Source organism: Nyctibius grandis, chromosome 9 (assembly GCF_013368605.1).
Source record: "Nyctibius grandis isolate bNycGra1 chromosome 9, bNycGra1.pri, whole genome shotgun sequence".
In the NCBI taxonomy this organism is placed as follows: Eukaryota; Metazoa; Chordata; class Aves; order Nyctibiiformes; family Nyctibiidae; genus Nyctibius; species Nyctibius grandis.
The window spans coordinates 31,647,510-31,670,935 of NC_090666.1; the positions used below are offsets into that span (position 1 = coordinate 31,647,510).

At 42.9% G+C, this 23,426-nt stretch overlaps 1 protein-coding gene across 2 annotated transcripts in view; it reads left to right on the forward strand.

Moving 5' to 3' along the window:
- The window catches only part of PDIA5 (protein disulfide isomerase family A member 5), a 102,706-nt gene that overhangs the window by 42,759 nt on the left and 36,521 nt on the right, over window positions 1–23,426 (forward strand). For both annotated transcript variants that reach the window (XM_068407694.1, XM_068407695.1), the window contains exons 9-11: window positions 2,694–2,785; window positions 2,890–2,961; window positions 7,468–7,604. In XM_068407694.1, coding sequence (XP_068263795.1) covers window positions 2,694–2,785; window positions 2,890–2,961; window positions 7,468–7,604 — 301 coding nt within the window. The remainder of the gene's footprint in view (window positions 1–2,693; window positions 2,786–2,889; window positions 2,962–7,467; window positions 7,605–23,426) is intronic.

Genomic DNA, 23,426 nt, shown 5'->3' on the forward strand with positions numbered 1-23,426 from the left:
GTTGTTTCTTGGCCCAGTACCGTTACTGAGAGGAGGGCAGGGTGGCATTTTCAGTTACATTCGGTTTAGATCTTGCAATTCCATTACACCCAGTGCAGAAGGAAGAAAGGGGCTCTGAATCGGGAGAGGGTGGCTTATTTTATCCTTGGCACAAGAGATTCCCGTGGTTTGTGGGTAGGGTGGGCTCTGGCAAGTGACTGTCACCGATGCACTATGGCCCCAGTGCAGGGAGGAACTGGTGGTCAGCAAAGCACTTCAGCCTCTCCTTCATGCCCATGGACTTTGTGAGTGTGGCAGAGTGCTTTACTCAGTAAAGATCGGCTTGAACATATGCTTAAGTGCTTTCCTCCTTTGGTGCTAGTCTTTTTTATGGTAAAAACATGAGACTTCAGAAGGATAAAGTTCCTACACTTATTTCAGATATCAAATAAAGGAAGCCTTTGTTTAATCTGTTCATTAAACTTGGCTCCAAAAAGGCTTCAGGTGGTGGTATGAGGTGCCAATTTTGGACCAATCCCATCAAGAAAACTGTGAAGCAAGGGGAAGGGTCACAGTAGAACAGGAATGGTCAGAAGCCCAGAAGATATGGCCAGCTAGGAAAGATTCAGCATCCGTTTAGGTTGTAGGTAGCTTGATGGAGAGCAGGTAAGTGTTGAATATGTCAAATGTCACTGCAGAGGTGAAAGGAATAAATTGATCTTTGTGTCTGCTGTGGCTATTACAAGAGGTAATGGACTTAAATTGAAGTCAGGGTCATTCAGTCATTTGCTAAAAGCAAATTAGCTAAACATCTGGCAGGAGCAGCTTAGGTATAGAGGGAGGATCCTGGCTTTGGCCATTAGGTGTATTTTGATGGTCCCTGATATTACAAAATTCTGTGATTATAGGCCAACTAAAGCCACTAAACTTTTGCCATTAAAAACAAATCCCATTGTAATAGGCTTTTTGCTAATTGTGCTTCATACAATGTGTGAACACCAGAATGAATCAAAGTTGTTGACTTGTACCCATCACTGCAGGCTGGGTGGACACAGTGAAATTGTAGCAGAGTATCTGAAATGGTCAGGAATGCCCATTTAACACCTGGGAGATCCTTGAAAAGCCCATGGCAAGTGTGAAATCTGGTAGACTGGGGGTTATGAGGGAATTAGTTAACGAACCTGGTTCTTGCCTTATAAAGCAACCACTGTGTATTGATTCTATTGCATTTGCCTACCCTCAAGTGGTGACGTAGAGGATAAGGGAAGGGGAGAACTGGGTCTAGATAATCTTGTATGAATTAAGTCAATCTGATTGTTGGAACTACAAGGAAAATTCAAAGTAGGAGACTTGACCAGACAGTATAAACCTTATTTCTGTACTCTTCTCAGTTAGCTTTCCATTATCCTTTCTCAGGATAGGGGAGAGAAAACAAAGTATCTTTCTGTGACTTTCCAGCACATTCTTAGAAAAGGTTGACCTTCAAACGAGGATTTTCTGCTTTTAAGATTTATTTCATGCTGGCTCTGAGCACATTTGGTTGGTCTGTGCAGTTTGCTGCAGTCAGGAACCTGGTATTAAATTCTGATGTGGTATTTCAGCTGGAAGGAGAAAATCCTGGTTTTGGAGGGGGAAGGAGGAGGGGTTTGGATTAAGACTCTGCTGCTAAAATGATTTAAGCCGTCAATGCCATTAAACTAAGTTAATCATGAAGTGATATCTCAGCAACTCACTGGTTGAAGGTTTTATGGCAGATCGACCTCCATGTGAATCCCACACACAGAAACTCAGAATCAGTCCCATCTTCAGATGTTCAGGTCAGAAATTTTTGGAAGACAATTGGACAGGGTACAGGATAAGTTGTAGGAGCCCTGAGCCTGAAGCTCAGGGTTGAAGGGCTCTGGAGGTGGAGGATGGGTAGGGATAAGTAAAGGGAGGGAGAGGCTTTTTGTTTCACTTGCTAGTCTGAAGTTACTATGCTTCTGTGCCCCTTGTTTGATACCTGTAGGACAAGGTTAATTCTTAACTCTCATTATACCCTACCAGTCCGGTAATTTAACATACTTAAAGTACATAAATGCCTTGTGGTATTTCCTGGACTCATGGAAATAGGGCATGTTTTACTTTCACATCAACGTAATGCTGATTTCCCCTTGCCATTCAGTAAGGGCATTTTTGAACTGGGATAGTGTCAGTGCTTGGTTGGTTAGAGCTTATGGACATTAGCTGAGATTGTAAATTTGTTGCTGGAGTGGAAACCAGAGACATGAGAGTGGAACTTCATGTGTCCTAGCTAATGTTTGGATGCGAACTAAGCCATGTACCAGCAGAAGTAGTAAATAATCTAGTTAGGCTTGTAGCTTAAAATCCCAATATGCAAAGAGAGCACGAGTAGTGTCATTGAGAGAATTCCCTTTAGGTATTTCTGTTAGTGGGTGAATATAAAGGAACAGAGACGCTTCCAGAGCGAGGAGGTGGTGCCAAGCTGATTGGTGTGTGCTTTCTGTGGTCTAGACTCAAATACTGCTTTGGTCCCTCTTGCACAAAATCTGAAAAACTTCACTGCCTTTTAGAGAGATGCCCTTGCTTTACAGCAATATAAATGAAATCAGAATCTGCCCAGAGCTTAGATGTTTTTACTTAACTCTTTAAAAAAAGTTTTAATGTTCCTGCTTTATTGTAAGAATCAGTACAATTATGCTCTGTTTTTTCAGGTTCTTGCGGGGATGAATGTTTACTCTGCTGAATTTGAAAGGATAAAGGAAGAATACAATGTCCGGGGATATCCTACGATCTGCTATTTTGAGTCAGTTATGTTTTGCTACTACTTTAGAAATCATACACTCAACTATAACTGCATGTTCTTATCTTCCAGGGAGAGGACTAAACCTTGTTTTGTTGCTTTAACAGGAAAGGAAAGTTCCTGTTCCACTTCGAGAACTATGGAGCTACCGCAGCAGATATAGCAGAGTGGCTGAAAAAGTAAGGCATTGAACTGCATGCACTCCACCTTTTATGTACTCTTCATTATTTACAGAATGTAATGGTTTGGGAACAGCCATCTCTCCCTCATTCCCTCCACTCAGGAGAGCAAACAAAACTACCCCGCTGAGACTGGCTAAACTAGTACAGAGAGATTGCCTAATGTTTGGTTTTTAGCATGCATGCCTTGCATTTTACAATTGCATTTCATCTGTAACAGGGGGCTGTCTGTGGACCAAAATAAATGCAGATACACAGATCCCAGCTTCATTAAAAATGCCAACTTAAATTTCCAGTGATACTGTGTGCCTGAATTTAATACCTTGCAAAAGGCTTGACTTTGTTTTTTATTAAAAATGTATATACCAAGTGCACAGTTCTCATTGGTTCTTCTGCCTTTAGCTGGAGCCTTTAGAGTGTCTTGCAGAGACAAACAGGAGATCAAGGCATCCCGGAATGCTGGTCATTTTTACAAAGTCTCATGTTTCCTGTCATGACATGAAGTGGTGTTGAAAGCATCTTGTTCTACCTAAAGAAAGCTATTTGCAGCCATAAATATTTTGGGGCCGAATGAGCCTATGGGACTAGCAGTTGAGAGAGAGACAGAAAAAGTGTGTGAGCGTGTGTGTAGTTGCTCTTCAGCTGGCGCAAATCAGCACATCGTCAGTGAAGCTGATAGAGCGGCTGGAGAGAGCTAAGATAGCCTGGTGATGGAGAAATGCCATCAGCAGTTAGCCCTGGCTCTTGGGCATTATGTCATCTTTGTAACCCTCCCTTGTTTCCTGCAGCCAAGGAAATAATCTTGAAATGAAGCTCATAAAAGGAAACAAATGCGTGGGAAGGAACAGACAGTTGCAAACTATTGTGATAATATGGCTTAGCAAAATTGGCTCGGAATAAACGTGTTTTACCGTACCACTGGGGCTCCACTGGGGACATGTATGGTTGCAGGCAGCCCAGGCTCTTCAGCAGTGGTAAGGTGAGTGCTTCAGGATTGGGAACCCACGAATGAAGTAATAACAGCATTCCTGTTAGCATCAGGAGGTACAAACACTGCAGGAGAGTACTGCCTCGTGCATCAAAGAGGAGGAATTTAGCTATAGTCTTTAAACCTCATTTAGTCCATTAAGCCTTCAGATATGAATGATCAAGATGGCAACTCCAGCAATGCCGAGATGATCAGCCCTTGGAGCACAGATAGGACTTCATCGCCCGCACTTTATTATGCCTTTCAGTTTTGCAAGGTTGTGGTTATGTCTTGGCTACCACATGTGAAACATTAGATGTTTGGGGTGGGGCTTTTTTCCCCTGTCTGCCCACATAATATCCAGATAATCCCTGTAATATGCAGTGCCTTTATATCAGTGCTGTGACAGCAAGTGAACACAGCTACTGGAGGCAAAGCAGAACAGCTGCAAGCTCTTTCCAATGATAATCTCTGCTAACAAGCCACTGTGGGCTTTGGCTGATATTTCAGCAGTCCAGAGCTAAAGACAGCTGTTTGTCCTCACTTAGTGCGTGCTTATTAGGTTCCTAAAAGATGATCTGAGCAGAAGCCTTCTTGCCACTGTTTTGTATAATAAGTACAGCTTTTAAGGAAACCACACTGAGAAATTATGCATACTTGAATTTTGCCAGTAATTGGTGTTGCAATTAAAACCATATATGGGGTAGATTTGCTGCATGCATAATATTATATTACTCTGATGAATCTGCAGTACAAGTAGTCAAATGGTATGGCAGGGGCTTTAGGAAAGCCAAAGAGTGTAATTAGATAGCTGCAGGGTGTATAGGCTATATTTCAGAATAGTATAATATTAGAATTGTGTCAGGAAGTGACTCTGATGCAGGATGATGTTCTGTGGAGCAGGGGCATGGCAGCACCAGAGTGTACCTGGCAGCGCATGGTGAGCAAAGCCAATGAGTTTTTATAGTGCGCATGCATGTGCTGTCATTATAGATTCTCGAAAGAGAATCCAGCAGACATTGAGCTACATGAAATGACCTAATTTTTGTGGACACTGGGTACACACTGCAGAAAAGCAACTGTTTTCTCTTCCCTCTCCCCCTTCTCTGTTTTTTTCCTCTAAATGTTACTGGTAAAGTGCTGAAAGTGGTTGATCAATGCTAATTTTTTGGGGAGGGCATGATATAACTTAATGAAGGTTAGAAATATTTAAATTATTACAAGGATATTTTCCATATTCTTTCCTCTTGGAACAAGAGCTGCTAGTTTGGAGGGCTCCAACACCTTTTCTTTTACTACTTATTGAAGGTGCTTCTTTCTTATGCTGAAGTGTGCTAATGGATCAGTGTTACAGATACTTAACCTCTCTTATCTTCCTAATAGGCACTGGCTACTATCTTATGGAGTTTCAGATGTTTTCATGAGACCATAGAGAGAAACCATCACGCAGCATTATTAACATGAGAGGTGCTATCTTGTACATACCACAATTTTTTTTCTTTTTTTCTTTTAAAATCTGATGCACAGCTGTATCAGCCTGGATGGTAGGCAAGCCAGGCAGCTTCTTGCTGCCTTCAACAGCTGCTTAGTTTGTTTTGCTGTTTTTATGGATTCCTCTCAGGCCTTTCCTCAGCACTAGCTACTCAGTTGAATCAAGAACTTGTTCTCTGTTCTTAATTGAATTAGCTCTCAATAACTCTTCCAGACTTCTGTCATCCTATTTTTAGTCTCTAGGCATTGGATGTGCCTTGTCTCAGTTTTAAATAGCACTTTACATTTTGCTTGTTGCTTTCTCCAGGCCTTGAGGTGCTTCTTACCAACTCTTGTGTAGGCTTATTAGCATGCACAGCATTTTAAATTGGGCCATTTGAGTAAACATCCCGTGCCCTGCTTTACTAATTCCTTACTGAAATAGGTCATGCCAGGCCCTGCTCAACACAACGTTCTCCTAGTGCTTTGTAGCCACTGTGTCCGTGTTCATCATGCTCTGCCTGTTCAACCCAACTCCCCTTCCAAATTCATTAAGTCTCATGGTGTTTTCTGGAAAGCCTTCACTCTGCCACAAAACCTGCAGATTATTACCCTCTTACAGGCTTGGCAACAAACAAACTGATTATCTGCTCAGCTTTTAGAGAGTAAACTCTCATGGACGAAGACCTGTCTCTTTTTTCTCTCTCGTCTGCTTGGCCGCGTGCAGCTCTGATCTTTGCTTTCATGTTTGTTCCTTGGTTTGTTTATCATATAAGCAATAGGGGAGGTGTGCATCACAGTTTTGCATGGATTGCTTGATATTCTTGGATCGTATCTGTTGCTTACATCAACGGAATTTGCTATCTGAATCTGTGTATATGTCTACTGCTTTTTTTATCAAACTAGGCTTTCAGCCTAGAAATGAGCAAGGCAGGATAAATGAGTTACTATCTGTTTGCCATTCCTTGTTCCAGGCAGCTAACACAATAATACATTTTAATCAAAAATAGTAAATCTGCTTTCACCAGAGATGGGGTCACATCCAGACCTGTACTTTGCCAAGGAATCTGGGGAATTTTGGGGGGTATTTGGAACTCATTGCTGTAACTGGCAAGGATAAAATAGCTTCAAAGTCTGGCTCCAACTGTTAGTATGTTTGGGTGTCCTTTATGTGAACACTGCTTTAATAAATAAAATGTCGATTAGCGTGGTTTAGTTCACGTCTGCCAAATTCTCTTTTTAATGTACATTAATAAAAGCCAAGAACAATTGTTTAGCAGGATGATGAGCACTGAACTGGTCCAGAGGAGCTTAGGTTCAGTTTCCAGATTTGCCACTCTGTCCTTGAGCAGTCTCTCTGGCTCTGATGCATCAAAGATGGTTAAATTCATGCAATCATAGTGAAGTCGGTAGAACATGTCACTTAACCTAAAAGATAAGCATGCAGTTGAGTAGCTTTGCTGAATTAGGCCTACAAGCCCACTGCTGAGTGAGGCCATAAAGATGCTTCCCCAGGTCACAGGGTTGTTCAGGGTAAAACCATCTGTTCTCGAGGAAATGGTCTGTGTATCTAGCTCATGGTCCCAACACTGCACGTCCTTCTTTCTCTGTCAGCCCTATGCTGTCAGTATTCAAGGTGACTGCTTAGATTGGCTGTTTCTGCTGGCTACTTTTTTCTTTCATTTGCAATGGCTCCAGTGAACTACAAAGTGTGAATGCTGTGAGAAATGGAGCATCCTGCTGAGGAGGGTAAAAGAGTAACAGAAAATGCGTCTGATTTCTATAATGTAATAACCAAGCAGTCTGGTTATCTCCCTGCTCCATCCCCTTCCATTGCTGATCTGTCCTCATAAGCTTCTCATGGATTTTTTTATTCCTCCTCCAGTTTTATCTGAGTTTCAGTGCTTATGAGTTCTGGGTGGGTACAATTACAGAAGCTGTTCAGTAAGGGTTAGCATGTTATACGTATACAGACATCTGCACAAAGTGGTTGCTTGCAGTCCAACTTGCCAAAATGACTGCTTAGCACCAGAGGGCTGCTTTTCAGCTGTGTCTGTTTTGTCTTGTAGCCCACAGGCACCTCAGCCACAGGCTCCGGAGACTCCCTGGGCAGATGAAGAAAATGTAGTTTATCACCTGACTGATGAGGACTTCGACAAGTTTATAAAAGATCACTCATCTGTGCTAGTGATGTTCCATGCACCATGTGAGTTTGTTTTTTTTTTTCTATTCTGTACCCTGAGCCAAATGCTTGCTAACAAAACCAGTGATGATTTTTTGTGGAGGTTTCAGAGAGTTGTGAACTCAAAGTCCAGGCTTTTCTTGTTTGTGATGATTGTTAAATACACAAGGCATTAAATGTTTGTGAAGTTGCTGATTTCAAGTTTAGGACAGAGATGTGCTGCTGGAAGAGACCCTTTGTAGGCTGAGTCAAAACATAACTGAAGAGTGTAATGATGCTTAAATAATCTGAGGACTCATCCCTTTACAGCATGATTTCCCATTTTCAGCTCATCTTCTGTGTTGTTTGCTTTCCATTCAGAGCTCTGGAGCAGCTCAACTTGAGAACCATGAGCTCCCGAGTCCTTGTTCGTGGCTGCTGATGTGTCATTTTGAGCATTTTCACTCCTCTGCCGCAGTTTGTTCTCTGGCAATGTAAGGGGTGATGGTCATTATGTATTGTGCTGAAGTATGCTAAAACTTGATCTAATTTCAGAAAGTCCCAAGGCGTTTTGAAAACTAATGCAGAGCTGGTAGTGGTACTGCTTTTTGACGGAGAATGCATTGGGCTGATTTTTTTTCATGACTTGACATTTTAGCTTAAGCAATAAAATGCAGTGGGTTGCCCAGATGTATTGCCCTCAGAAAGCTGTTCCAGCCATGTCGTCCTCCTGTATGCTGTTGGGCAGAAGGGTGCATTAACTGCTTTGTTCACTTAGGATGTAAGTTGTTTCAGCTATGTAGCTGGTTCTACCAATTTTTTTTGTCTGCAATGGAAGGTTCACGCTCAAATCTGCTGTGCTGGGTGATACACAGCTTCTGTCTTCTCTTGCTGTTGTGCTGGCAGTTGCGCTTGGGCGAGGTATTCATTTTCATGGGCATATATTTGAAGGCTCTGGAGGCAGGCTCTGTGCTCACAGCTGAACAATGGAGGGTCTTGGCATGGAGGGTGAAATCCTCCTTCCCTTTAAGCCAGCAGGAGTTAGCTCCAGAATGCCTTTTTTGAAGGTCTGCTCATAAGACTCATTTGAAAAACATACCATAATGAATTTCCTTTGCCAGATGAAATGTCTGGGGATTTGATCCACTGAAGCAGGTGACTGGCTGCTGTTTTGTCACTGTGTTCACTGGGTTATTTGTACTAATGAAAGTGGGACCGGAGATTAATGCCTGGTCTGAAAACTAAAACACAAGTAGCAGAACTGATGAAGCCTGGTTTGGTCAGGAGTTATCCTTCATTACCCAAATCCTTCCTTCTCCAGATTTCCATGCACCCCAGCATGCAAGTGACAGCACGGGCTGGTGCTCCTCGGGGGCTGTAAGCTCACTGGTTTGGCTGAACAGCTGCTGCCAAACAGAAATGTAACTGCTGAATTTCCCTTCTTCCCCTCTCTGTGCACAATCGCTTGGGACAAGTGTCCTCTCTCTATAGCCCCAGATTTCTGTATATTTACAGAGATTTAGTTGTATTTAAAAGCTTTGCTGTTTTTTGACTTTGTAAATGGGCAAAGGAGTCCGCTCGTATTTGGGAGGAGGAAGGGAGGGGAAAAAATGGATGGTTGGCCATGCAAACCTTACTCCTTTAGGACGTCTGATTAAAAATAGATGAATACACATAACTACAATCAAATTTGTAGTAAATTCAAGTTGGTTATAAGTCAGAACAGCGCTCTATTCAGTTTTTAGGTTGTTTTAATACCTTCTAAAACACAAATATTACAATTTTAGCAGTAACAATATTGTGTGACCCATTTGGAGAGGAGGAGTACTTCCAGTAGGTATGTTTTGTGCTAAGGGGCATTCCGTGCTAAGGTACAGCAGTACTTTGGCAAATGCTCTTTTGAAAGTAAATCAAATGCCTGAATTGGGCTGTTGCAATCTCCGGATAACATGTTCCAGCTGCTCAGAATTGGGATAAAGAATGTTCCTTACCAGAACAACTCCATTTGAAATGCAACTTGAATATTTGGGGCATTTTATTTGCATTCAGGTGGTAGTGGGTATGCCTACGTGCAGAATCCAGCTTGTACATGTGTAAAAGGTCTGTGTTTGTCAGAATCCTCTCTGGGCGTCCTCAGCAGGGAGCGCAAGGCTTGCAAACTAATTAACGACAGACAACTATCATAAACAGTTATCTCCATGATTACAAGATCTTCTCCTAGCACTTCTTAAATGTGCTAATGGAGTCACCTTATGAATATTAGGAGATAAATTACTCCAGTAAAAGAAGCGGTAAAAACGGAGGACATCTTACTTGTTTTAACCTTGGTAGCTTAGGATGAGAAAGTTTCTTCTAAAAATTGTGTATTAATAAAAAAAAAATGGTTGAAACAGATGCATAAAATAGGCCCAGAACTCAGGATATACTTCTGTGTAACTAAGAATAAGCAAGGGGATTTGAACACGGGCCTGGATTTAGCAAGTACTTAAAACCCTGTGTCACCATGCAGTGTACATGTGACTTGGAGTTGTTCTAGCATAGTATCAATCTTGTGTTCATGAGAAGTTCTTTTACTTAGAGGGAGAATTATTTCAGTGATGCTTTAATTGTATAGTCAGATGGCCAATGCATTAATAGAGTGTAGTATTAAAAGATGTGTGGGAAATTGGAAGCTTTTTATTCTCCCTGCACCACACCACAAGTGCTGAAGGTACAGCTGAACCAAACGCATCCCTGGTAAATACCTGTGAACTGCATAATTAGGCACTGTGATGAATGTGGCCAGTTGGGTCTCCATGCCTGTGGCTACTAATGATCATCCCTGAGGACCACACTATAATTATTTACAATCAGTTGCACTTACTAGCCCAATTAAAGGTGTCACAGCATTTTGTGTTAAGTGCAGCCTAGCATAACTAGGTTCAACTAGAGCAGCTACATGTGATTCAGACACATCAGGAAGGTCTGCAGTGTGCAACTTGCACCTCTTGCTATCAGAGGCCTTGTACCTTTTCTGCAATAATTTAGCACAGCTGTTAAATAGAAGATGTGTTGCTTCGAGTTGTTACTGCTGGCCCTGAGAAACGTGGGTGAGTGTGGGTGGGCAGGATGAGTTCATCCTGCTTTCAGTTTGCAGGTCACTAGGGACATATGAAGCAGGATTTTTAACCTTCTGAAACTCCTTTGTAAAGCCCTTAAGAGGATGTTCAATAAATCTGAATATTTAGCATAAGTAAACAGCGACCCAAACAGCCGGGAGCCTGAAGGCGCTCTCCTTCTCCAGCCATCTGCGAAGGGTGTGTAGCGTTGTGCTCCTTATGCGAGCGTTTTGCCGAGATTTCATAATTGCTGGTGGCGAGCATAGTGTTATCCTGGATACATCCAGACTGGAGTCTTGCAGACATCTGAAGTGTTTTTTCTAGGTGTTGCTGTTGTACCCAGAAACTTCAGTTATGAACTGAGATATCCTGCACTATACAAAAGAACAAATAAATGACCCTTTCCCCGAAAGGATCTGGAGTTTTTGCTTGGATTAAACATATTTGCTAACACAAGATAGCACAGTTATGTTAGCGAGCCTATTTCCAATTCTGTAACAGATGATGTATTGCACCAACCAAAGCTATTTCTGTACCACAACATAAATAAAGGCACCTATGCAGCTTATGATAGTCTTCTGTTAGCAATGAGAACAAAAATTCCATGTCTGTATCTGCTGCTTGATATCTAAGCCTACAGCTGATCAATTTATTTAGATGCCCAAGATGACAGCTGGGTTCTGAATGTCTCTAAATTTGGGTTATACTGCCAATCAAGTGTTGTTAAATGCTTTAGTGGCACTGGGACTCGCTAGGACTTAAAATGCTCCTGAATCTCTTGAGCACAAAAAAGCCCTGTCTGTGTTTTCAGTTGTCCCCATCAAACCGTTTGCTGAGTCAAATGCAATTTTAAAAATAATTCTGTCCAAAATATTTGCCAAATTAGTGCAGCTTGCAGTCTTTCAGACTTGGTTTTGTCAAAGGAATAAAACCCCCCCAAATTTCCCTTTCTACATTTTTCCCAGCATTTTTCTCCAAAGCACAATCCTCAGATTCTTGCACAAAATAAAGCTAACCGAGTCGCTGATAAGTCAATTCAAATGCTACTGAAGGGTGTTTAAAGTCTAGGATTGAAATCAAAGTCAGTTCAGAAATGGGTTCTCAAAGTGTCTGCTTTTCATGCACAGGAGTTACTTCTCATTATGTTTTGTTAACACAAATGATATTGCTAACATTTTAAAGCGTACCTGTTCTGCAGCCTGATGTACTATAGTGTCCTGGTGCCCCCACGAGCTGTAGCCTCCCCAGGTATGTTCAGCAAGTGCAGATCTGAGTAGTTCCTGTTGTTAATGAGTGGTGGTCGTCAGTCACCTCTGATGATTGCTTGGGTTTGCTTTTATCCCCCTCATACCCCATCAGCCATAAAAAAGTCTGTGATCCAGTACTGATGCCAGAGGTAACAGAGGCGAATAAGGCGCTTTGGCTGTACTGTTAATGTGAGTGTGCATTTGCTTTTTAAAGGATTAAACTATTAAAATGTTATTCCTCCAACATTTTTTCCTTGTACATGAGCTTAAATTCATGTTAAACCTGTCTTCTTCCCATCCCTCTTCATAGGACTTCTTTAGAGCCTTTACATAAGCTGTAGTTGCAGGACTTAAGGTTAGAAAAAATGTCAGTACCCTTAGTGGGGTATTGGAGCCATCACAGTTTTCCTCCCTTGATAAGGAGGGAAGGCAGGGAATATGCAGCTCTTTTTTTTTTTTTTTTTTTTTCTTCTCACCCCCCCACCCCGCCTTCTTTTCCTTAATTTGTTCTTGGAAACCACTTTGGAGATGCAACCCTGATGGACCTTTTCTTGCTCCCCCCTAATGGAAGGAAGGGCAAAAATAAATCTTGAAATGATAAAATGCACTATGGTTTTGATGTGTTGTTGAAATGTCTGTGAAATTCCTTTCCTGTCCTCAGATATTTTCTCTTCCTTTATAAAGCAGCCCAATAAATCACGCAGTTGGTGCATTCCAAAGCCAACTATTCAGCTTTGCAGATTTTTAATTGCACAGGGAGCTGTTTTATCAATTTAGCTTTGAAAAAACAGCTTTTCACACCCTTCCTTCCTGCCCTCCTCCCTCCGGTGCATTAAAACCCAAGGTTTTAAGCCACTTTGTGGATTCATTATTAAGAATGCCAACCAATTAGCCCAATACAAGTTGAAGGCCTCCAGCTTCTAACCAAGCAGTGGACTCGGATCTCTCCCTGCCAGCACACCATCATTGGTTTCAGTGCTCTTATTTTTGTTTCTTACTGCTGCATGTGGTGAGATTAGGATGTAGGAATCCATTGCTCACTTCAAATATGAAGTAAAGCAAACCCAAAATGCGCGCACAAAATCAAATCTGTTTTCTTCAGACTGGATTTTACAACTATAAATAAATAAGTCTCTCTTTCAGACCCCCACTGGTTCCTTACAAAAGCAAGCTACCATTGCAGTGAGTGCTAATTGGGGTGTCTGTTGGCAGCCTCAACAGAAAGGCCATGAGTTGAAAAGGCTGAAGAATTAATTTACTGTGCAGCCTTAAAAAATAGCCTTTCCAGCACAGGTGTTCAACAGCCTAACATTGGCAGCCTGTGATAAATAAATAAATAAAATCTTATGTTTTTTCCATGCTAATGCATGATTCAATCAAGGATTTTTTTTAATGTAAACCAGTGCAGTCACACCAGTTAACTAGATGTTGAAGGCTTCTTGTGGGTTATCCAAACAACAAGCAACACTGAATGTGGAATGAATGGAAATATCCTTTAATTTTTATTTGTCCCTGTCATATCTGATATTTGTGGTTTTTTTAAACAAAATATGGGCTGCGTTCAGTGGCTAGATAGAGAGCTTTTGGCATCTACCTTCAGATGTACAGCCTCTAGGATGAAGACAAACAGCAGGTAGCTGGGAAGCTGTCCTTGTTAGTCCTTGTTAGTAGCCCCTTTAATTTATTTGATATTTTCTAGTGGTAGCTCTTCTTAAGAAGGTTCAGCCTGTCTCTGTTGATGGCATTAGTTTAGTTTGGTGATGAAAGTGTATTTTCTACCCAGAGGTCTGCCTTCTGGCCTCAGCCTTGAAACCAGTTGTATTGGGTGTTTTGGATAAAAGCTGGGCATCTGGCTGGTGTTTGCATGGAGGGGTCTCAGGTAGCTTCCCAGGAGGAGGAGCAACAATAATAGCATCTACTCCAGTGTCCCTCCATGTCTGCACTCTGTGCCATTGTTTCATGTTGTATGATGTTGATCAAGCCTTGGTCGAAGATAACAGTATGTGAGAAGAGCTTATGGAATGGCAGAAGTTGCAGAGAAGAGCTGTGGTTTCAAAATGCACTTCAGCTGTGCGAAATGGCAGGGAGTTGGAAGCCAAAAGCTTAGCAGGATGTAGCCCTTGGTCAGAGGTTTGCTTTAGAGTTTCCTGAAGAGTCTTTATAAGCTTTGACGATCTAACCTCACGAATGAACTCTTGATTTTTAAGTTGGACTTTCCATGTGGGCAATACTTTAGAAACAATTGTGCCCGTTATTCAGTGATGCTGTAGTCAGAGAAGAAAACAAAGGCAAGCGGTTCTGTGCTGCCTTGGCTGCAGCCCGAAAGGATTACTGGAAGCTTGTGGTGTGTGAGGCGGGTTGTGTACTTGTGTGTTTGGAAGCTTGGCAGATGCTGTATCCACGTGATATAGCTGTGTATACTAGTCCATGGAATGGTACACGAGGAGTCATTCATGTGTCAAGGTGCTTGCTGTGGGCTCGATCCTGTTCCTGCTAGACCCCACAAATTGTTCTTGCTCTTAGAGTAATTAGAGAAAGCTTTGAACAAGGCAAACTTTCTGGACCATTGTGTAAGTCATAGGCAGTACCTAGCTCTGTTGGGTTTCTTGGTGAAGCACTGCAGATGTCAGGATGGGCTATTGCAATGCCCTAATCACTGAAAGATTGAATTGTTGTGCAAGGGCACTTGGATGATGAATGTTGCTCTTTAAGAGTCTGGATAGATAGGTGAAGAGATCTGCTTCAGTTTCAGCATTGTGTTTCCTAACTCATTGCATCCCTTAGGTGCCTAACTTTAATGTTGCCTTAATGCATTTTTAATGGAATGTGTAATAAAATGCTTCCCTGGACAAGCATAAATTGTGCCAACTTTCTGTTCATTGTATGTATGTACTTATTAGCTGTGCATTACTGGCAGGCTCCTGGAAGAGGTATATTCTTTATATAAAGCAGTTAGAAACAGGTAAGTTCTTGGGTCCTGAATCTGCTTCCACTGAAGTGAGCAGGTTCTGACTGTTGATCTCGGGGACGAGGACTGAGACACTCAGACCAGGTTCATCAATATTTAAAAGCGTGTCAGTCTACAACAGGGTGTTGCTTGATATTACATATATTTGAATATCACCAAAAATCTCAGGGAGTGTAAACAGTTCAGTGAAATGACCTGCCAGTGCAATGACCTGCTTCATTAAACTAATTACAGCAAGGATTTTTAGTGGAGATTTAATCACGCACTAAAACAGAAGTTCTTGAAAATGAAGCAAACCAGGAAAATGAAGAACCTGACATGGATTTTTCCTTTAATGACCATCCCGCTTACGTTTCGTAAGGGTTTAAAAATAAAAATCAATATGGGTTTTTAGTGGTACTTAATAGGAACGTGGAGAGTATAAAAATCCTAATAACTAGCTTGTGCAGTAAAACTTGATAGGATACCTAATGAAAAGGGTGAGGACAGTAGTGACAGAGTCCATTGTCTCTTTTGTGTTGGTCTTTTGATACTAGAGCACACAGTTCATATAAGAAGATTGTCTTTTTGAAGCAGTTTGCGCTCTTTGAGCAGGACGAAGTCATAAAAAGGATGGTCCAGTGATAAAAGCAATAGCCTTGGCCTGGAGATCTAAAAGTTTAGCTCCTTGCCTTGCTTTGGTTTGTACAATCGTGACCCAAGTTGCTAAATATTTGTCTCGGTTTCCAATCTGTGAAGCGGAGATAACATTTCACCTTGTGTGGGAGTTTTATCTAGCGAGCCACGTCCAAGCTGTGACATGCTCCAGTATTGCAAAAATTGGGGTAGGGAAGGCGTATCATAACTGAACATTGCAGAGACTTGATTAGCACGAAGGAAGTAGGATGGTGCCTTTGGCGTTCCCTGCCTTGTGGCAGGCAATCAGGCTTTTGGCCCCCAGGTTTAGGAAACCCTATCTGCAACCAGGAGAGCACACAGCTCAAACAAGATTATCACAGCTAGAGCTGATGGCTTGCAGCCTGATTACAGCTTGTGCCAGGACTTGAAGGGAGGAGCCTTGGCCATGTTCTGGATCAGCTTCATAACAGAAAGAGTAGTAAAACCAGACCTTTGGGGCATTTGTGGCTGGATCTTGACTTGCTCTGTGCCGTGGTGCTGTTCTGGGGACACGGCGTGTACTTTGAATAACTTACTTGCTGGCAGTTGTGGGTGCTGAGAGCAGTATGCAGGACAGCAGTAAAGGAGGAAAGAAAGGAGCTGACCTGTAGATACTTGGGTTTTGCGAAATTTGGGGGATTTGTTCAAAATGCATTGCTGTATGCTCGCCTCTGATACGGAGCAATTAGTTCCTCTATTAAAGAAGACATTTGCGAAGGCTATTCCAATCAGACAAAAAACTTCCCGTGAATGTGTGGCAGGTGGTGTGACGGGAACATTAGTTTCTTTGGGGATTTGCTGCCTCATTTCTTGCGTTACTATTGCCTTCCCTCTCTCCTAAAAAGCCCTTACCTACTGAGACTACTGCAAAGGAATAGCTATGGCTGCTGGGGAGCCAAGGGGCAGCTGGGAGTGACAGCTGAAGGGAGATTCTCCCTATTCTCCCCTTCTCTGGGTATCTGTTGTAGATTATTTAGTTATTCAGAGTGCTCTTTTAAAGGACTTCTGTAATTTTAGCTGTGAAAGTCCGCATTTGAGTGTGCGGATTGGGTGACTTTTGTGTAGGTATCCTCACAGTAATAGCCAATGTCACCATTGCTTTTAACACCCCTGCCCCATAAGCTCAAGGGCTTTGGGATGTACCTTTCATAGGAAGATCTCTGCATCCATTTTGCTGATGTTTTATACAAAATGCATGCTAGGAAATCCTTTGCTTGCTATGCTGTTTTCCTGAGCTGGACATTCAAAGCTATTTCATCTAACCTCTGTTCTCTGACATTTTCATTGCTAAATCCAAAGTATAAAGTCATCCATAATGGGGTAAGGGTGTGAGGGAAAGCAGTGCAACTTCTCTTCCCTCCCCAAGCTGAAATTTTGTAGATCATCTAACAATGGAGAAGGGGGGGGATCTTTTTTGGATGTGTAATAATTATGGTTTAATTGAGAAAGAAACCTTCTGGTGGTATTTTTCATAAACTCTCAACAGTTTCACCTTAAGGCAGCCATGCTGTTGCCTCTCTCTTTCACGTTTCAATAGGGGAAGATTAATTTTCAACACCTACTCAGGGCCACGTTCCTTCAAGCTGGTGTAGGAAGTGTAATTCATATCTCCCGATGCCAGCTTATCCACCTTCCTTCACTTCTTTTCTCACCCAAGAGGGCTGGTAAGAGGCGCCATCATCTCCCAACACTGATTCCTACCAGTTGCACCGTATAGGTTTGACTAAGAGGGTATATACATGCAAGCGTAATCTCCAATAGCTGGAAGCTGAAACCAGATTTGGAATGGAAATAAGGAACCAGGTGATTTTTGTTGTTAGTTTATTTTAAGTGAAGATGGTGATTAGCTTAAGGATCCTTCCTGGGTGTGTGCTGGAGCCTGTGCCGTTGCAGATGGCGGTGTATTTTTCAAAGGCTAATTTCAGGAGCCCGGCTCAGCCAGGGCTTCCTGTGAGGTTAAAAGCAGAGAGAGCACCCTCTGAGAGCAAGATAGAGCAGAAATCTCTCTCCCTGCTTAACTCTCAGGGACCCCTGGGAGGCAGCAGCCTGGGGCTGAGGTTAGCCTTGGAGAATATTCACCGTGTCCCCTGAGCCTTTACGTCAAAAGAAGATATGCTCCAGCGTGGCCAGAAATGAAAGCGTTATGCAGTTCATCAGAGCTGTTGTCTCTCAAATCCCGTGGAGGCAGCCTGCAGGACCTGCTCGGTGTTTGTCCCTGTCTGTGCTGAGCCTTCCCCTGCCGAGGTCTGTTGCTGGCTGAAGGCAGCCCTTCTGGCAGAGCTATGGGATACGGCATGGATGCGGACAGGGTTCCCAGAGGATACGTTTGGTTAAGCTCTCTTCTCAGTTTGATCTGATTTATCTTATGTAATGCAGTGATCTGTCTCTTTTAAAACTAAATAAATAATCCGAACTCGTATTGTAACTGTCTAAAGCTGTTATGAGTCTTCTTCTGATGAGCAGTTTCAGTGATGCTGGGGGGGAAACGATTATGCCAGCATAGAAAAGATGATCAAGAATTGGCTTTCAAATGCTTTCACCTCTACAACCAAGGTGATCAAGTAGGGAGGCGAGGCTTGGCTCGCTCAGCGTGCATCCCCATGTACCAGGCAGGTGTCAGGTAGTTCATGTGGTGTTGGCCTGCTCCTGCGGCCTGATCAGGAGTTCGTTGGTGTCAGTCTGAATCGTTCAGTAGTGACCCACACAGTGCTACCCTATTCTGCTCAGTGCCCTGGGGCTTTCTCCCAGGGACATCTGTGCCTGCCATGCGTGCTCTGCAGCATGTGCAAGAGGTGCTCCCAAGAGATGGTGGCTGGGATGGGGACACTGCCGCCTCAGCAAGGAGGTTGGGTGGGAGAAGGGGTGACCAATTTGTAGTCATTTTGTGCCCTGACTTCACACTGAAGAGCTGCTGGAAGCAGACGGGGACTTTCTTCTGTGTGCACGTGCTGGGGTTGGATTTGCACAGATGACTGCACACGCAGATTGACTGCACTGTGAGCTTGTGGTAAGGCCAGTGAGATGGTGATAATGGTGGGGATGAGATGCTGTGCTGCTGTCCTGTCCCTGGGATGAACTGTGCAGCCCATGCAGCCGAGCCGTTAGGCTGCAACCACATAAATGTAGCATGACTGCAATAATCCAAACTGCTGAAGTATTTTCCTTCTATTTCTATATTTCTAGTTCCTCAGAGCCTCAGGCTGACCTTTCACAGGCTTTGTCTTTTGTGAAGCCATAAAGCTGTTTGCTTGTCGCTGATCCCGGAGCAATGTAATACTTGGTCAAATCAAACCTACCTTTAAAAGTACAGTAGTGAGGTGGGGGGTCTGAATTTGCATACGCATGCACACATTTCTAGCTGTTGAAAATTTGAATTTAATATCATTCAATAAGATGTTGAAGCTGCTTCTCCTGATCTCATAAGAAAGCATCAAGCCTTGAAACATCTTTGTCTTTAAATAGCTGGAATTTTACCTGGGTGTGCAGTGCTGCTGATGAGGAGATGGACAGTTCAGTGGGAGTAAGTACCCAGAGGGGAAAGAATGCATAAAATTTCTTGAGCTCCTGATCCTTCATAAGGAGATTTTTTTTTTTTTTTTTTGAAAAGCAGAAACCTGGAGATCTGGACATGATCTGATGGCTGTGACCATTGTGACTATTAAGTGAACATGCAACCAACATGGCTGCAAATTTTTACCTATGATTACAGGGAGAAGCAGCTGCTTTTGTCATCCCCTCTTACTGCCAAATTTGTGGATTTCCCATCAGATGTCTGCAATGCAGACGGCTAAATTATGCAAGGGAATCTGCAGCTGTGTAGTTCATGCTGTCTTACACCGGTGAAAGAACTGTAAGCTGCCTCATGTCAAACCTTAGAGCTGCTCTTTTACATGATGCCTAAGAAATCTCTGCATGTTAAAGACTTCCGTGGCAAGAGAGAATGCATTTGTGTTCTAGCATAAGAGGGCTGGGACTTGTGTGTATCCCTGGCTCCAACGATTGTGTCTTCCCTGCCATGTACATACTCTTGCTTTTATATATACAGGTATATGTTCAAAGTTAACAACAGGGCATGCGTAAGGGCTGACTATTCTGCTGCATTGAGAGGTCACTGCTCCTCTGGGATTAGGAACGGAGAAACCAAAGGTGTATCCACAGGTGTTAAATGTTTAGAGAGCAAAGGTGCATCTGAATTTTTTGAGATTTTTTTTTTTCCTTTTCTTGCAGTTGTCTGTAAATCTTCCATGAGTGTAGTCTGAACTGCCAGTGACCCACTTGCTGAAAGCAGGACATGCTTTGTGCTTCAAATTTGTTTTGTCATCAGGCTAATGGAGGTACTTTTGGGATGCAGCTATAGATGAGTGTAGAGCTGGTATGATACTATAAATAGCCGGTATGCAATAACAGTACTCAAGCAGTCTGTCGATGGCAGAAATGTAATGATTCTTTAAAATCTTTTTTTTTTGCAATTTAATTTATCTCTAGGGTTCTTCATGTCAGAAATTCCTTGTCCACAACCGCCTGGATGTTGGCTTTCATCTCTTGCTTGTCATGTACACTTCAGATCCTCAGACAATGTTGTCTTGAAACAAGAGGACATGACCAAAAGCGTGGTGTTTATTTATACGCCCATAATAACCTGAAAGAAGCAAACAGTGAATGACAGAGAGAAACAGATTTATGTTCTGGGAACAGCACTAAGACAGCATATGCAGGAGCTTTGCTGGAGCTGCTTGACTGGTTTTCTGCCTGTCTTCTGCAGACAAAACTTGGTTTTAACAGTAGAAGTGTTTGTGTTAGTTCACTTCTGAAAACTTTTGGAGCAACTGTGCTCTGTATTGTGAGTCTTTCCCATGGTGCCAAACAGGCTGCTGTAACCAAACAGAGATATTTACTTGGAAAAAAAAGTTGCTTGGTACATTTGTTAACCTTTCCTTTGTGTGCTGCTCGCTCTTGGACGTTAGCATGGCTCTGTCCACGCTTGGTCTTTGCATATGGTCACACTCTGGGAAGGACGAAGTGCTGAGTGAAGTGTTGTCCTCTGCCCTGCAGTGGGAATCTGGAAGGAGGTGACTTCTCTGCGCTGGGGCAGCGTGGGGACCTGTGATCGCCGTCGTTCTGGGGGTGCAGCTGAGCTAAGCTGTGTGACAGCGACTGCACAGAAGGAAGGAACTGTTTATCTGCCTGGCTGCACAGTGCAAATGAGAAGATGGATTGTAAACTGGGAACACAGAATCCTTGCTTCATTTAGACATTTGTTTTAAAAGCGGTTAGCAAGAGCCTGTCTTGTACCAGATGTCCTAGCACTGATTTTTGTAAGCTTTAACTTCTTTTTCCAGTCTTGTAACGCTCCTCCTTTACACGTACTCCATGTGCTCTTTTCCATTCGAGCCTTGGCCCTTGCAGCCTGGGACTCCTTTTGTGCAAGAGGAGCAAGATGAGGTGTTGAGAGGTTAAAGGAGTTGTCCAGAACTGTTCAGCAAAACCAGGCACTGAATCCCAACTAGTGTCTGCTGCCAGATGGAGAGTAACTCTGACTTGCACGTCCAGGGGAGCTACTAGTCTTCTGCAAGAAAAGACCAAGGCTGTGGGAGTCCTCTTGTGTAGAAACCTACAAGTCCCTTGGGTGTTTCCACCAGCCATGACCCAGAGAAGCTCAGAGGGTGTCAGTACACCAAGTAGTCTGCGGGACATCTTTGTGTTGACTATGACCTTTCTCTTCTCACCTGGGATTGAACGGGTCTCTTCCCATGCAGAGTCTTTTAGTTTTAATGTCAGTATACACTTGACAGGTCATCTTCTAAGAGCATGTCTATCACAGATACCTACTACAGACCCGTGGGCTTCCTTCCACTGTCCCAGCAGACCTTATGCAGCACATTGGAGCATCTGGGCTAAGGACCTGTAGGGTTGTTGTTATTTTCCCATTCATTTTATGAACAGAAAATGTCTTAAGACTAGAGGAGCTTAGCGCAGAGGGATACAGCTGCTGCCGAACAACCTAATGTATCGATCAAAGGAGAGGCAGTGACCTTGGAATTCATTTAAATGACTCTATCATTGGCCTTGAGAATTTAAAAGCAATCCTTAACAGGATTATTGAAAGGTAGGATAAATAATCATAGGAGAGATGAATTGGTTTGCCGTGTGTAGGTCTGACTTCTAATTCATATCTCCCCTTTTCTGCAGTGGTAGGTGGAAGCAGACTGTAGCACGCAATAGCAAATTTCTCATAAAGTTGGCCAGAGAAGCATTGTTTATTGTGGGAGAAGCTCTTGAGAGTCATTGTCCCTCTTTCAGATTCAGTTTAATGTGGTGGATTTTTTCCAGGCTGGCATATTGTGCTGTCCTCTGTCAGGGGTAGAACAAACATTGCATGATAAGGATTTGAGGACTTCCGTTTGCATTTAAGTGCCTTTGAAGACCTGGTTCTGCTTCCCCTTTATTTAAGCATGAATGAGTTAGCTTTGTGGCAGTCAGTAGTGCTGTGTCTGTGTGATGTTCATGAAAGAACCCAGAACAGTGACATTTCATAGCCTGGTTATCTTTCTCCAATATTACTTACGTGAATTTCAGATGCTTTGGATTGTTTTTTGTTTCCTGGGCAAAGTATCCTTAGCTTGTTTGTTTTTTTTTTTTTTTTTCTCTCTGCAAAGGTTTGTGAAAACTCAGGTTGTTTGATGCTTTTGGTTGATCAGATGTAATATTAATGATTGTGGAATATAGTGTAGATTGTTTGGATACCCTATCTAGAGCACAGTATAAAGCTTGCTCAGGCTGGAGGACATGCTGTGTAAAGCCCACCAAGGTGAAGTTACCCCTGCAAAAAAGTTTGTGGTTTTTTTTTTTTGCAAATTTGAGCTATCTAATTCGGAGAGGTTGCCAGATATCTGAGCTGGGACTTGAGGTGCCCTTTGTTTAAAAGTGAGGAAAAGCACAAAATGAAAGTTCGCAGCTCCTAAAAGGAGACATAAATCAACTGGGACAGGTGTCAAAGGGAACTGTCAGCCCCTTCCACAAAGCCATATGCCTGCAAGTTTTCCGTGGGTGGCAAATAAATCATTTTGCCAGCTCTTTCGTGCTCTTAACCAAGACAAGCAGTGCTGAGACAGTAACTCTTCCTCAGCCTTTTACAGCTTCTTCCTGAATTCACCTCTGAAGCTGTTGCATCAGGCTCCTGGCTTGGTTGCACGTGCTCCCACCAGTGTGTAAAACCAAAGCAAAGCTTCCTCTTCTTGCTGAGATCCCCTCGTTCTCCTGCTCCTACCACATTAAAGCATTGGTTTTGCTCGAAAGAAGGACATGGGGCTTTTTCATGCTGCAGTTGCTATGCAGGTGACTAAGCGGCATGGCCCTTAGCTAGTGTTTGAACTGGAGTTCGGTCTGGGATCAGCCATGTGGGTATTTGCCGTAATTCTCAGGTGGGATTTCAGTCTTCATTCAAATGTATCCACCCAGTGCTATAAACATGCCCTGAAAGCATTTCATGGTGTGCTGCAGTGGTTGGAGCTCTGCTGAAGTCCCCGTTTGCTGTGGTGAAGTTGCACCTGGATGTCCTATCACTTCTTGGCTGCGAACGCTCTCTGACTTGTGCTATATAAAACATGGTTTTCTGGTTGAGTTCAGGCTTAGGGTTGCATCTGCTGGCTTTGGCAGTCATCCCATTAGTGGGAATCAAAGCAGCACTGAGGTTCAGAGTCCTTGGTTTATTTTCTTTGGTGTAAAAAATAGCCCCAGCCCTGTTGCCCATACGCCTCAGAAATGGCTTTTGCTGGAGCTGTATTGAAACAGATTTCTAGCCGTATTTTCTGGTACGACTTTCAAAAGCTCAGCAAAGTCTGGGCTTTCAAGTGCCTGTTCCAACATTAACAGCTGAAGGCAGAGCTGGCTGCTGCTG